Source organism: Thrips palmi, unplaced genomic scaffold (assembly GCF_012932325.1).
Source record: "Thrips palmi isolate BJ-2018 unplaced genomic scaffold, TpBJ-2018v1 HiC_scaffold_16, whole genome shotgun sequence".
NCBI lineage: Eukaryota > Metazoa > Arthropoda > Insecta > Thysanoptera > Thripidae > Thrips > Thrips palmi.
In genome coordinates this window covers 656,906-671,724 of record NW_023144625.1, presented here as the reverse complement: position 1 = coordinate 671,724, position 14,819 = coordinate 656,906, and the positions used below count along the sequence as shown (strand labels likewise).

Below are 14,819 nucleotides of genomic sequence, written 5' to 3'. Positions count from 1 at the left end.
TGGGGAGTGCGCATTAGTTCGTTTTTCAAGATAAAAATTCAACAATAGAAATCTTGTCTTCAGGGACGATGGCTAAGTTCACTGCAAGAAGAAGTGTGGATAGTACAACAAAAGTACAACAAAAACTGTACAATAAAAGTACAATAGGGATTGTAGAAAGTACAACGAGAATTGTACAAACCACAACGAGCCCTGTACGGCACAGCACTCATCATGCCGGCTCCATTGTACTTTGTACAACAATTGTTGTACTTGAAAAGTACACAAAATTCCTGATAAAAAATTTGCCAGAAATTTGTGTACTTTTGTTGTGGTTATTTCCTGCAGTGTTTCCTTTGTAATCTGCTGCTTATGAATGAAGGGCTGCTGCGTTCGTGCCATCACAGCTCCTCCCTGTAATTGTTGAGCAGTGCGATTCAGGCTAGATGACAGGCACTGCTGTTTTGAAGACAGCTAAGTGATTTCACATCAGCTGCTGACTGCGGACAGGACAACGACTCCAGTGGAGCCCGACTTTCGACGTTTCGACTTGATGCCACCCATTTTTGACTCACTCGTCACGAAACATTGTGTACCAGACAGCTTCTGGAATTGTTGACCGTGGCGTACACCGCCCGATGAAGAGGCGGCTAGGTCCTACTATCGCAAACCAGACAGCACTCAGCGGGCCGAAGGCACGCACGGGGGGTCTGGGGGCGAAGCCCCCCAGCGAGCGTAGCGAGTCATACTATATGCCCGTCCCTCCGTCATTTTTTTACAAAAAAATAAACGGGACGGGCCAAAAAATGGACGACTGTTATGTGTTCGTACAAAATGGTAAGACATCTGTTCAGATTACTATGGTGTTCATTTTTGGCCCGTCCCGTTTATTTTTTGTAAAAAAAATGACGGAGGGACGGGCATATAGTATGACTCGCTACGCTCGCGGGGGGGCTTCCCCCCCCAGACCCCCCGTGCGTGCCTTCGGCCCGCTGAGTGCTGTCTGGTAAGCGATAGTAGGACCTAGCCGCCTCTTCATCGGGCGGTGTACGCCACGGTCAACATTTCCAGAAGCTGTCTGGTACACAATGTTTCGTGACGAGTGAGTCAAAAATGGGTGGCATCAAGTCGAAACGTCGAAAGTCGGGCTCCACTGGAGTCGTTGTCCTGTCCGCAGTCAGCAGCTGATGTGAAATCACGAAGCTGTCTTCAAAACAGCAGTGCCTGTGATCTAGCCTGAATCGCACTGCTCAACAATTACAGGGAGGAGCTGTGATGGCACGAACGCAGCAGCCCTTCATTCATAAGCAGGAAACTTAGCCATCGTCCCTGAAGACAAGATTTCTATTGTTGAATTTTTATCTTGAAAAACGAACTAATGCGCACTCCCCAAGCTGTATAGCTATGTACAAAAACTATAAATGAACCCTGACTGTCATAAGCAGTGCCCTTCAATCTAAAATTCTACCCCAAAAGTTGTCTGTAAAAAAAGGGCCAGAAAGCAATAAAAGCGGGAATGCACCTTGGCCACCATGAAGACGGACTTTGTGTTTTTATCGCGCTGAACTTTAACCGTCCCAAAATGGTTTGTTTTATTAAAAGTTGGAGCCCCTGAAAAGAAGGCAACCTCAAGGGGATCGTTTCTCTAACCGAAAAGTTGTAAATCGGAGATATTTGCTGTCCTTGATGGGAAGCAGCCCACGCGTAGAGAACCTACCCTGGTAGTCACCTTGTACTAAAAATTGGACGCCCCTGCAACGTATGCAACCAGGGGCAGTCGGAATTCTGAGACCTGGTGGTTAAAGCGGCAAAAGTAAAAGTGCGAAAAACCGACGACCTTGTGAAGAGGGGGATAGTAGTGTTATTTGTCTGACCACCCTTGGAAGTAGTCTAGAACATCAAGTGAGCGCCCCTGCAAAGTAGGCAACTTGAGAACCGTTGCGCCTAGAGATAGAAGTAATGGTCCCAGAAATATTCCTTTTTAAAAAGAAGTCATATTGAATTTTTGTGACCGCTCTGGAAAGCAGTCTTGTGAGAAATTAAGTGCCCCTGCCAAGTAGGCAACCAGTGAAAGTAGAAGGAAAGTCGGAAATTTGGAGAACTGATGGTTCTTGAGATAACAATCGAAGAACCAAAAGTATTTTTCAACGAAAATTAAGATATTTGACCCGCGTGAAAGAAGTCTCGCATGAGAAGTAAGAGCCCCCGCGAGGTAGGCAACCAGAGGGAGTCGAAATCTCCAGAACCGTTCGTCCTACAGAAAAAGTAATAAAAGCAAAAATGTTCCTCGTAAAAAATAAGGGGAAGCGTACGCTTTGATGAGGTATCTCGGAAGTCGTCTTGTACTCCAAACCAGCCACGGAAAGAAAAAGGAGCGAAAATTCTGCCGCTTTTTAGGGAGAAAAGGCTCAAAGCTCAAGAACGGTGGGTCGCATCGAGACGGGACCAAGTTCAGCAGATAGAAAATTAAATTCGAGGGGTAGCGTACGCTTTGATGACCCATCTAAGACGTGTCCTTCTAGGTGAAAGTGCGATCGGCGAGTCGTGTGTGCCGGCCGGGAGGCGCGGCATTTTCCCCCACCCTCTCACCGCAGGCCTTATGGGAAATGAGTTTTCCGCGTTTAGCAGGCAAAAGGTTGAGAAAAAGTAAATTCTAATATTTTTTTGCTTCCCAATTGTTGAAATGACGAATCGTTTGACGGTTAAACGAAGAAAATCGATCGGCCAGTTTTTGCTGTGGTTAAAAGTTGTATGTCACTCAATCAGTCAGTCGTGCGGAGGGGAGGATCTTTTTTGGATGCATGCTGTGCGTCCGTTCGTTCGTTCGTTCGTCCGAGGACTTCCCGTGGTCCGATCTTGACCAAATTTGGTATGCAGCCTCCTTGGGTGACCCTAAGAACCGCCCGGTGGCAGCAAATCCGATCCGAGCCCCGGGGGCGCTGCTGCAGGTGCATCATGGTCTACATGGGGTCGAGGAGGATCTCGGCAACGGATGCAGCTAGCAGGGCATGTAGGGGTATTTTTGGAATCGGTGCGACGAGAAAAAACCAATGGTGCCACTTTCGAACGAATCGGAGAAGTTCGGACCCGGGTTCAAATCCCAGTGGGGTATTTTCGGAACATTCTTTTTATTCGAGTTTTTGCATTGTTTCTGATGTTTTTGAGGGTGCTGATGACGAAAACGACATTAATTTTGACCCTAGACCCTGGTTTAAATTCGTCAGGGTTAAACAAAGGCGAAATTCACACATTTGTTAATGTACGGGACGGGCCAAAGTTGCCGATGTATATCGCTACTTTTCCTGTTATTTTCTCTTTCAAGAACATTGCCTATTCCTGTGCAAAACAAACCCTTGCGCTTTTTCCGACTTACTTTTGCCAAACTGTGGCTTACTTAAATCAGCCCAATTCAAATTATTCAAACAGTGTGTATTCCTGTTATCCGTTTTCATTCAGGATGGAACAAGTTTTTAGTGACGGTCGGTTCCAAGGCACCACCTGAGCGATTCTCACGTTTCGGGGTAGTTTTGACGTCTCTGATTTGCCGAACGTGAGAAATATCCATTAAAGTTTTTCTGATTATTGGGGTTCTGAATAATGCTAGAGTTATGGCAATGGTATTAATAGTAAAGACCTTGTACTAGCTTCCTAAAAACATGAGCCCTAAGGTATTCCTATACGTTTTAGCGGGTGTTTTGATCACGGAAATTACGTTATCACGGAAGTTACAAAGTGTGAAAATCGCCTTAAACGGCTGACTCAGGCTGGCTGTGGCTTACAAGTCGTTCCAGGGTCAAATGATACTTTAAGCCCGACATTTAAGCGGAAATTTTTTTCACCTAGTTCTGCTGCAACATTGGGTTAAGGGTGCCACGGAAGTTACAGGTAATTGTTGATACACACCATTTTTTAATACTCTAGCCCGCTTTGAGACTGTGTAGCGCATCTTAGATTTCCGCGACCCAAGCAATTATATTCCAGGGACTTCACTTTGATAGTTTATGTCATGGAAAGTTAAAAGTTTGGCTTGGGGAGAGGTCCAGAGCAGCCTTTTCGAAATTTGTGTAGCGAAATTGAATATGCGGTGGACATTTTTTGTTGCAGCATAAGTGCCTTTGAAACAAGTCAGCGTATTGGTCTTCGGTTGAAATTAGCTCGAGACATGCCAGGCTTCGAATCCCCATCGACAGTTGGCAGCATTTTCGAACCACACCGCCATACTGAGGGCGGAAAATTCGAGTATGTTCTCTTGGGACAATCACGGAAGTTACATTTAAGGTATTCCAAACGCTAGGTAGACCAATCCAATGCACGTGAACTTTTCGAAATGTGTGCGTTTAGTGGGTAATGGCCTTCCCTAACATCAGAAACAAACCCCATGTCGATATCTGCGCTCGTTTGGGCACAGGAGTCAGTAGAAACGAAACTACCCCGAAACGTGAGAATCGCTCACCTACAAAGGTGTGTCGGGTGACGGAAATTGTTTATATGTAAGCCTGTGTGACTTGGTAACTGACGAAGAAATGTCTCATGGCATGATACGACTTTTTGAAGCATGTATAAATGATTTAAATACCATCACTGAAAATTGGCAGGCGAGACTGATGACCAAATTTTGGCGATACAAAATTGTATCGCCAAAAAAGGGCGATACAGAAAAGTATCGCCAAAGGAATGGTCATACACAAAAGTATCGCCAAAAAAGGGTGATACTCAAATTTATCGCCAAAAAAGGGCGATACCCAAGAGTATCGCCAAATATTGGTCATAACTGTCAAACTTAACAATACGATATGTAAGACCATATCAGAATGAATATTCCTAAAGGTTTGAGAGGATAAATGGAATTTCTTTGGCTGCAGAGGAGGCTGAGAGCCCAATGTCCATAGTATGCATTCTGATACAGTGCAGACAGATGGCTTGCAACCACAGTGGCCCACCATCACACACTGATCATGTTTGAACGGAAATAAAAACTAATAACTGACTTTTGGACCTCTCTTGTTTCCCTCTTGTTATAAGATTATTACACTCACAGTGAAGATGGCGATCCATTCGTCTGGACAGTTGCTTTGGACAAAATAGCATATCCGTGCACAGGCCACTCTTGATGTTTACAAATGGTACATGTGGTGTACCGAGCTCGTAAGGTCGCCGTTAGGTAGGCACTGCCCAGCAGCGCCCCTAGCGGCGACCACTGGAAGCTCGGTCATACCGCGCTCCCCCGCCGCACAGTGGGGCGAAACCGGAAAAAGTCGCACGTAAGTCCGATTTCGCCGTTTTTGTCCCAGAGGGATGGGACCGACGCTTTTGAACTCAGAAAGGACCATTCTATATAGTTACGAACATTTTTTGCACCTCAAATAACTACTACTTGCCGTTTAGCGACCTCAAAGTAGAGCAATTTCGCGAGAAAATGATACATTTGGCGGGGGTCGCGTAAGAAAGGCTACTCCTATCGCTGTTGCAGAGCAAAATAACATGTTTTATATGTTTTTGGAAAGGCAAAAAATCAAGCAGTCCAGTCCATTCATTGGAATTGGTTTCAAACGAAAAGTGTGGAAACTGCGGGTCTTCAAATGTTTGCGAAAATCGTCGTCTGCGACTTTTTTGACGAGGGATAAGTTGAGTTGCGAACATTTGCGAACCGGTCGGGCACCGTGGTGAGATAGTATGGTGACCCCACTTTCATGTCCATTTCGTCCGCACGGTGAAACCGATGTCTGGAAATTTCCAGATATTTTTTCCCATTTCCAGACATTGTCTGGAAATGGCCGTTTTTTTTTCAGATATTGTCTGGAAATTAGGGTGCCGCGAAAAACACTTTTTTCTGAAATTGATATCGGCTCGGGTTGCAAAGTGTCCTCTCAGGGGCCAATATGAACGATTGTAAAAATCACCCCGATCGGATAATATCTTCAGCCCCGACAACGGCCTTGAAAATCGGAAAAATGGTTAAAATCGCCTTGTGGGTAGGCAATTTGTTTGCACGCTTCCGGCCACTTCCAGGCATGTCCTGGCTTTAAAAAGTCGAAAGGGGGCCCTTTAAGCTTAAAGTAAATTTGTGGACAACCGCACCCTATGATTTATACAAGTTTCTGCAAAGTTAACCCATGTTATTTAACAATTCTGTCATGATTTGCCTGTAAATTCCCACGTATGTCAGTGTCGCCCATTTCGACCGTCTTTTTCTCCGATCTGACTTGCTTCCAGAAGTGAGAAGGGTTGATTTAGGGGGGGTTCATCTTGGGTCAAAAATCGCTAGGACGCTCCGTTTGGCGGGAAAATTGGGTATACCTTTGACGAACGTCTCTTTCCCATGTCAAGTTTGGATCTACTTCCGCCAACATGGCGTCTGTGTGCTTCCGGCTCAGGGATCTACGAAAGAACCCTATTGAGCGGGTCTTCTTCAAGTCCACGGTTAAGGAAGATTTCAAAACATTCCCGTCGTTCTCCACGGTCCCGGAACTTCTGAACCTGTAAGTATTCCTAGATTCCCTATGCGTGCTCGTTAAGGGTGTGACGAGTGCTCTTTAGATGAACGGGTTGTTCGTCTTCAAGAAAAACATGCACCTATCCCTGAGGCATTTGAAGGTGATCAGTATAGTAAACTTCAGACAAGCTTCTTCACTCTGACCATACACCCAAGCAATAACTGCTTCAGCACGAAAAAGGGTGACATTGTGTTGTTGTCTAACATAATCAAAACTCAAACTCAAAATGGAGTCTTGCGTGCTGGTAGAAAGTATAGACAGAAGTACAATTACTATGATTTCCCTTTAGACTCCTCTGTTTTGGGCATTTTTTTGGTTTCTCATCTGGAGAGGCGCCGTCGATATTGGAAATTGAAGAGCCTCAAAGGGAAAAATGTGCTGATTCCGTACGACAACTCTTTTGTTTGCATTCCTCTTGTCCACTTAAACTAACTGGTACATACAGCAATACCAAATATAATATATATATATGACAATGAGGAAGTTAACGCAAAGCTCGGGGCAGATGGCGCCACCACCGCGCGGGCCGGCCGGGAGGCGGCCCTGGCTAGGCCTTTGGGCCTCCTGGCCGTCATTGTGGTGTTTCGTTTCGGATTAGGCGCATTAAACCGTGACAACAGACGTGTAAGTATACTTTATCGCTCAAAAGACTCAACTTTTCACGTATGGATGTAATTAACTCCCGCGCTGGCACGCACCCGACGATGTTTCTGAAGGTCGCTGCGTGGGCCACCTGTAGTTTGAGGTTACTATGTTTGTCACATTTAACTAATTTTTGCAGGAATTGCTTATTGACACTAGTAGAAATGAAAACCACGTACACACATCTTACTATTCCTAAATTGAAAGCACTCCTTCGGTCCAGAGGGGCATCATTGAAAGGGAGAAAAGCGGACCTTGTTAACAGGTGAGACCAGCTGACTTGCACTGTTAAAAAAAGTGCTGTAAATTAACAGCACTTATGCTGTTAAGTTTGATAGCAGCACGACTTGTTTTATTACAAGCATGTTGTAGCCCTCGGTGCCGTTTTCTGACAGTTCGATTGTAATAAAACAATACTTCTTTGAAGTCTTCAACGATGTCTTCCCAACATTTGTGTTGATTTCATCGTGCTGTTATTAAACAAGACCCCTGTAACCTGACAACAATATATGTTTTAAGATTGCAAAAAGCTGTTTCTAAACATGAAACCTGTTCAACGACATCACAACTATTTTGAATGCCGATTACATTGTTGTTACTTGACAAGGAAATTGTTATGAAACGAGAGTGCTGTTTCTGGATGGTTTTTTCCGTTCAGACACAAAACAATACTGTTGTTATTAAACAGCATTACTGTAGGTGATTGTGTTGTAATATTACAGTGGATTTTTAACGGTGTGTCTGCCTCTCTTTGATCCATGAAATTAAATGGAACTCATTGTTTTCTCCTTGTATTTCCATTATTCAGATTGATTTGTCATGATGAGAATTTCAATTTTAATGCCAAAGTTCCAAATGACATGTTGTTCGATTCCAATAACAATATGTCGCGCTTGCTCCTCCCAGATAATACTCATTACAAAGATCTTAATGCCAGTAGCCAAGTGCCAAAGTTGCTTAAAGAGAACATGCACCATTATCTTGAGAGGTAAGTGTTTTGTGGTGTTCTATTTAAAGTTGCTGTTTTTTTTGTTCTGTTTAATTTACTATTGTGTACTTTGGTTTCTTCAGGTTTTCTGCTAAACTGGACTCAGGACAGTCACTGTATGTTAACTCTTTTCTTATGAGTTTGCAGTGGGCTACTGACAGCAATGTTTGTGCTTTTCAAGGATGTTGTGCTGCAATGATGTACAAGCATGTGAGATACATTGCTGATGTTTTCATCGCCGACGATGGCAGTATTGTTGGTTGTCAGGGTGAATGTGCTGCTGGAGAAGGACCCAATGCCCACTGCAAACATGTAATAGCTGTCATGTTCATCTGCAAACTGAAGGTGTTTTAAATTAAGGAAAACTTGCACTCAGAAGCTACAGGCGTTTCATCGCCCATCTAAGGAGTATTGTGGTACTCCTCTCAAAACTGAAAGTCTGCCCCGAGGAAGTTACAATCATCCCACTAAAGTTAATTTTAACCCAATTGATCCAGAGAGCATTGACAGAGTGGAATACAACAGAAGAATAAGAAATTTGACCATCGGTTTTTGTGCTTCTAACAAGAGTACTATGCCTTTAGTGCATCTATACAAACCTGCCAATTTGTATGCAACCAACATTGACCATGATTATGCGGGAAATAAAGAGTACTTCATATTGAGAAATGTATCAGAGCAAGATGTGGCAGAAATAGAATCGGCGACAAGGCAGCTAGCAAGATCTAAGTTTTGGAATGAGGTACGCTCCACCCACCTAACTTCTTCAAATTTTCATTCAATATGTAAAGTTGTGTCGGAAGAAGCTAAGATAAATCTTGCAATGAGGCTAATGAACCCGAATCCATTCACCAATAAGGCTGTGCAGCATGGTAATGATTGTGAACGAAGGCCATTCAGAAGTTTGAATCATTCATTGCAGGTGGGGGACGACAAAAGAGTGTGGTTTCTTTATCAGCAAGGAGCGCCCTTTTTTTGCTGAGCGAAGCGAAGCACCCTGTTTGGGATTTTGAATAGCTCATTTGTCCGACCCCCCCCCCCCCTGATACCTTTAGTTTACAAGAGGTATCTTCCTCTGTTTATTTTTACTATATTCATATGCGTATACATAGTCGAAGCTCCATAGTCCAAGCTCTATAGTCCAATCTCCATAGTCCAAACTCTATAGTCCAAGCTCCATAGTCTAAGCTCCATAGTCCATATTCTATAGTCCAAGCTCAATAGTCCAAGCTCCATAGTCGTACGCCAAGCTTCATAGGCCATTTAGTGTGAGAATAAGATCTGTCGCGAGTAGGGTATGATCTTTCGCGAGTAGAGGAAGATCTGTCACGAGCCCGTTAGGTTAGGTTAGGATTGGTTGGACCATTTAGTTTGAGAATAAGATCGGTCGAGAGTAGGGAAAGATCTGTCACGAGTAGAGAAAGATCTGTCACGAGCCCGTTAGGTTAGGATTGGTTGGACCATTTAGTTTGAGAATAAGATCTGTCGAGAGTAGGGTAAGATCTGTCACGAGTAGAGTAAGATCTGTCACGAGCCGGTTAGGTTAGGTTAGGATTGGTTGGATCATTTAGTTTGAGAATAAGATCGGTCGAGAGTAGGGAAAGATCTGTCACGAGTAGAGAAAGATCTGTCACGAGCCCGTTAGGTTAGGTTAGGTTTGGTTGGACCATTTAGTTTGAGAATAAAATCTGTCGAGAGTAGGGTAAGATCTGTCACGAGTAGAGTAAGATCTGTCACGAGCCCGTTAGGTTAGGTTAGGATTGGTTGGAACATTTAGTTTTAGATTATTAAATAGCCTTCCGTCGATTCAAGGCGAAACCAACCATTGCCGAATCACAATCCTTTGCGCAAAAGCATACTTCCTGGCTATCACCCCCCAAAAAGAAAAGAGGCTCATTTTCAAAATAAACACATCCAAATTTACTACTGATGAAAATGCATTTCCATCTCCAGCAGAATCCAGCTCAGCATCGAGGCCGAAGGCCTTCCCCTGGCTAGTAGTTAGTTCACCTGACAGGCTTCTGCCACTGTCCGTTATTGAAGTGAAGTGCCCATACAACCAAAGACAGTCACTGATCAGTCATGAAACTGTTCCCTTTCTTACTTTAAACAATTCTGGTGAACTAGCTTTAAAAGAAGATCATGAATAATATTACCAGATCCAAGGCCACATGTTTGTTGTTTGTTTTTTTAAGTAATATCTATAATGCCAAGTTATTTTTTTGTGACAGTATTTTACATTATTGCTGCAATGTGATTTAATATTTGTAAAGAAGTTGTGCTGACTTTCAAAGCTTGTCATATATTGTGCACGGTGATTTTTACTAGACTGAACTATTAAGCTAAACCCAATGAAACTCTTGTTGTTTACACGTTCAAAGATTTTACAGTATAGATGTTCCCCGTGATGATCACTTTATAACCCAAATGGTTTCAGATATAGAAGACTTTTATGATTGTTACTTAAAAAATTTACTCTTGGAAAAATATTTGTACAACAAGCTAGGGCCCGCCCTTCCGTCGAACCGAGTTGCCAGCTCCGCTTCGCTGCGCCGGCAACTCGGTTCGACAGGGGGCCGGCCCAGCTTGGCCTGCCGGCGGCCTTTCCTCGGGCCTTTGGCCCTCGCATCAGACCCAACTTGGCCAGTCGAAGGCCCGGGCCTTCGGCCCGCTCGCATCACACACCCCGTGAGCGGGTAAAGCACAGTTATCGATGTACCATCGTGACTTAGGCCCGCCCTTCTATTCACAATATGCAATAGTCCTTACACTTTTTACTCCAACTGTCCTTAGAATATGCCCATTTCATTGGTCTCTTCGCCCTCATTCCGAAAATACCCATATTTGCCATGCTACTGCAACTCCTTGCAATAGAGGCACAGCAGGAGCGCAAAACGAGTCCGTCGCACTTTTCCCCATAACTCATGAAGGCGGGCTCCTGGACCCCATTTCCGACCCCTCGTTGAAGAGGCCTTGCCAAGACCTATCCAAAACTTAAGTAAAAATTTTTTAGTCGGTCGACCCCCTTTTTTCAAGATCCTGATGTGACTAATAGACGAAGTCGGGCTCCTGGACCCCCTTTCCGACCCCTCGTCGAAAAGGTCTTGCTGAGACCAATCGAAATCTGCAATAAATTTTTTTAGTCGGTCGACCCCCTTTTTTGAAGATCCTGATCTGGCCAACTCGTAAAAGCGGCCGATGGGGTCGGGACCAGGTCCATTCATCTTGTCTCGTCGCCCCGATTCCAAAAATACCCCTATGTGCCCTGCTAGCACCAATAATGGCGGAAATCCCCCTCCCGCTCATGTAAACCATGATGCACCTGCAGCAGCCCTTGTGCGACCCGGACGGGATTTGCACCACCGGATTATTTGTTTGGACGGTACTCCTGAAGTACCCTCCAAATCTGGTTACTCTAGCTCAACTCCTTCCTTGTACACAGACGCCAACAACAACAACTACAACTACAACAACAACAACAACACACAGACACAAAGGCAAATGCATAGGCCCTCCCCCTATTTTTTGAATAGAAGGGCGGGCCAAAAACTATGGTGCTATAAAGGAGTTGTGCTGACTTCCAAAGCTTGTCATATATTGTGCACGGTGATTTTTACTAGACTGAACTATTCAGCTGAATTTAGGTGTTGCTTTTGTGAAGCTGGAAGATATCTCTATCTTACATGTTAATGTTGAAGTTTGGTCTCATTAATTGATTGATTTGCAAACTAGAAATTACTTTTTAAGTCTTGTTTGCTAATGTTGCTGAATAGTTACCATTTAAATGAAACATGTTTGCGGTTTTTGCGGCATTTGAAAGCCAATTATATTTCGTACATTCTTACAGTCAATTATGCTTTTTTTTGGACACTATACCTTCTCTGAAATTACATAGCATGAAGCAAACAAAAAATATTTTAGAACAAATAGGCACATAAAATCCATTTAGAGGTGTCTGCCGTATTTCATAAGTCTTAAGCAAACCTATCAGCCTTTCTATGTGTACTCTTTTTGAAGAAAGTTTCCTATCTTGGAGCAGAGTGACACCGGGGAGTTGACTTTTTCCTCTCAAAAATGTTGGGATATTTACAGTAACACCACTGGATGCAAATAAATCTTGCACATCAAAGCCCCTATCTGCCATGATACTATCTGACCGCTCACATTTATTTAGTAAACCACTTCTTTCAACTATCTGACGATCACGTGCACTTCCTCCTCCATATCCACTAGAACAATGACAGAGAAGACCAGATGGAGTCGCACCAACCTCAAACTTGCCAGTACACCGGTCCTTGTAGTAACTAAACACTGCTTGTTGAGCTGCAGGGTTCTTAGGCTTATTGATTGGCACCTCTGTGCAGTCCACGATGACTCTAATGTTCTGAAACCTTCTGGCATGAAGAAGTCTACGAGTTCTCTGCTAGGCCAAATTTCTAACAAACCCCACATTTGATGCATAAAATTTCTAAGTCACAAAAACATTTGAGACAGTAACATCAAACACACCAAAGAAACGTGTTAGTTCATAATCATCCATATTCTTTCTAATCTTCATGAGGCTAAGGAGGAACTGGTCTTGCACTGACAAATTTATAACATTATTATACCTGTATTTGATGTGATGTGCTTCTGGACATAATGTATTGAAAACATACAAGAATTTTTCATAACTCTCAAGGCCAGTATAGTAAAGGATTCCAATATCGTCATTCCTAAACGATACATGAGTATAAAACTGATAGTCCTTTTGCGTCGATACACAAGACATGGAAACTTTCTTCATCGAATGATCTTGGTCAACGGTTTCTTCATTAACGGTTTCCGACTCAACAATAATTTCCTCCATAATTTCAGGAACTTCTTCACTTTCTTCCTGTATGACAGGCAAAGCTTCTGACGTGCCATCACTTTTGCTTCAGTCTGTTGGAGACTCAGTGTCTGTAGGTAGAGGTTATGTCAACAAACAATTGGCGTTTCGCAGTCCTTTTTAGAGCTCGTTCTCTTCTTTGGACGGCTTTAGCAATAGTCACTTTGTTGAAGGAAAATATGGAAGGAATTGCATCATTTCTCAGAACAATCCTAGGCACTCCTGTAAACAAACAGAGACCGCCAGAATTTTTGAACTGTCATCCTTTATTAATCAAATTTTTAAAAATTTAAGCGACTTACTGGATGCAACATACCCGAATAAAACCCTTCCTTTTCACAGAAATCGTCAGGTTTAAAATGATCTGGACAAAGTCGAGAATGGCGAGTTGCTCTGAAACCACTTCGCTTGACAGCCACTTCCCACTTTTTCTTCAGCTTTAAATCCTTGGGGAAATAAAACTTTCCACTTCTTTTGCAATCAAATGCACAACATTGAACCATTTTGTGTCAAGAAAATTTAACAAACAATGAGAGGACCCAACTACACTGGTAAAACTAATGCGTAGTATTACCCACTGTTTTCAAGCGTAATCAGTTTACGCTTGAAATCAAGCGTAACAGGCTTATCCGCCAAGATTTCCCCTATCTAAATGCATGGGCGAATTTCTAGCCTATGCTTGATTTCAAGCGTAACGTCTTCAAGCGTAACTTTATGCTTGACTCAAGCATAGAGTTACGCTTTAGTTTTGCCAGTGTACAGGCCAGCAATCAAGCACAAAATTAGCAGACTAAGGGAGAGTGGGGCAATTCCGGACACGGGGTAATTCCGGACACTTTGAATTTCGCGGGGTTGGCGTGATCGCAGCGCCGAGTTTTTCATCACAGATGAAGATTCCCCGCCAAAGATGAGAATTCCAGCACGCTAAGGTGATCGGTCGAGCCGTTTGGCGTCGACAGCAAACTGAATTTCAGGTACCCTCAAAAACAGGTAAAAGCTAGATTTGAATTTCAGATTACCATGTATATTTCGTACTTTCTATCTAGTCATAGACTAAATGTTGACATTACCCATTAACTTATGGTTCTTTGGCTTTGATTTGGCGTTGGGTGAATGGACGTCAGTCTCGTCGATTCATTATAATCCGTATTTTAATGTATTAACTACACTCGGGGTAATTCCGGACACTTTTCAGAGGGGTAATTCCGGACAACATAGTTAGTCTCCTAAAATGTTACTTTTCTGAAACATTTATTAATCTGACTGTTGTTGTTGGTACAGAGAGGTTAGGTTTTCGTTACTTGAACATTTGTTCATCTATCTTTGGTCCTCCTTGCACTCCTTTGTCATCTTTTGACATAATTTTTTTCCATGTTGCAGCTTGACAATGGTACGCACTTACAAAAAAAAGACAGACAGACAGCCCATAAGCCCCAGCAAACTAAAGCAAGCAGTGACACTCGTTGAAGAAGGATGGGCTATCAGAGCTGCAGCCAGACAACCCAGCCAGAAACGGAAAGTCGGAACGATGTCGATTCGCTGTCGACGATTAGTATCGATCATGTGTCGAAAATTTTTATCGATTCGACGGAGAAGTACCTAAGAATTTCGACATCGCCGATCTATCGATAGACGTCGATTCGAGGGGTAATTTTGTTACTGTGGTGGGGGAGGGCAGGGTGTAAGGGTGGTAACATTTGACCAAGTTTGAGGGCTGTGGCTGTGAAGGTGTAAATCTACATAACTGCTGGGACCCTGCACATTAGTAAGAGGATCAGCTGTCTAAAGAAAGTGACTGATGAAAATAAACCATTTATTGTCAAGGGGTATGAAATTTCTTAAGTAT

At 43.3% G+C, this 14,819-nt stretch overlaps 1 protein-coding gene across 1 annotated transcript; it reads right to left on the bottom strand.

Annotated features, from left to right (window-relative positions):
* Positions 1-11,845: 11,845 nt before the first annotated feature.
* Positions 11,846-13,476, bottom strand: LOC117642332. The gene is made up of 5 exons (XM_034380413.1): positions 13,290-13,476; positions 13,072-13,195; positions 12,581-12,818; positions 11,980-12,523; positions 11,846-11,868 (listed from the first exon to the last, which is right to left on the bottom strand). Exons 1-5 carry the CDS (start codon positions 13,474-13,476, stop codon positions 11,846-11,848), a joined length of 1,116 nt encoding a protein of 371 aa, XP_034236304.1.
* Positions 13,477-14,819: the final 1,343 nt, after the last annotated feature.

Bases quoted from the DNA above. Each gene is read 5' to 3' on its own strand.
- LOC117642332 (XM_034380413.1), bottom strand. From the start codon at position 13,476: ATGGTTCAATGTTGTGCATTTGATTGCAAAAGAAGTGGAAAGTTTTAT. The intron at 13,196-13,289 runs GTATGTTGCATC...GTTTGTTTACAG, and splicing joins AAAGGAAGGGTTTTATTCGG to GAGTGCCTAGGATTGTTCTG. The intron at 11,869-11,979 runs GTATAGTGTCCA...GTAACTATTCAG, and splicing joins GCTATGTAATTTCAGAGAAG to CAACATTAGCAAACAAGACT.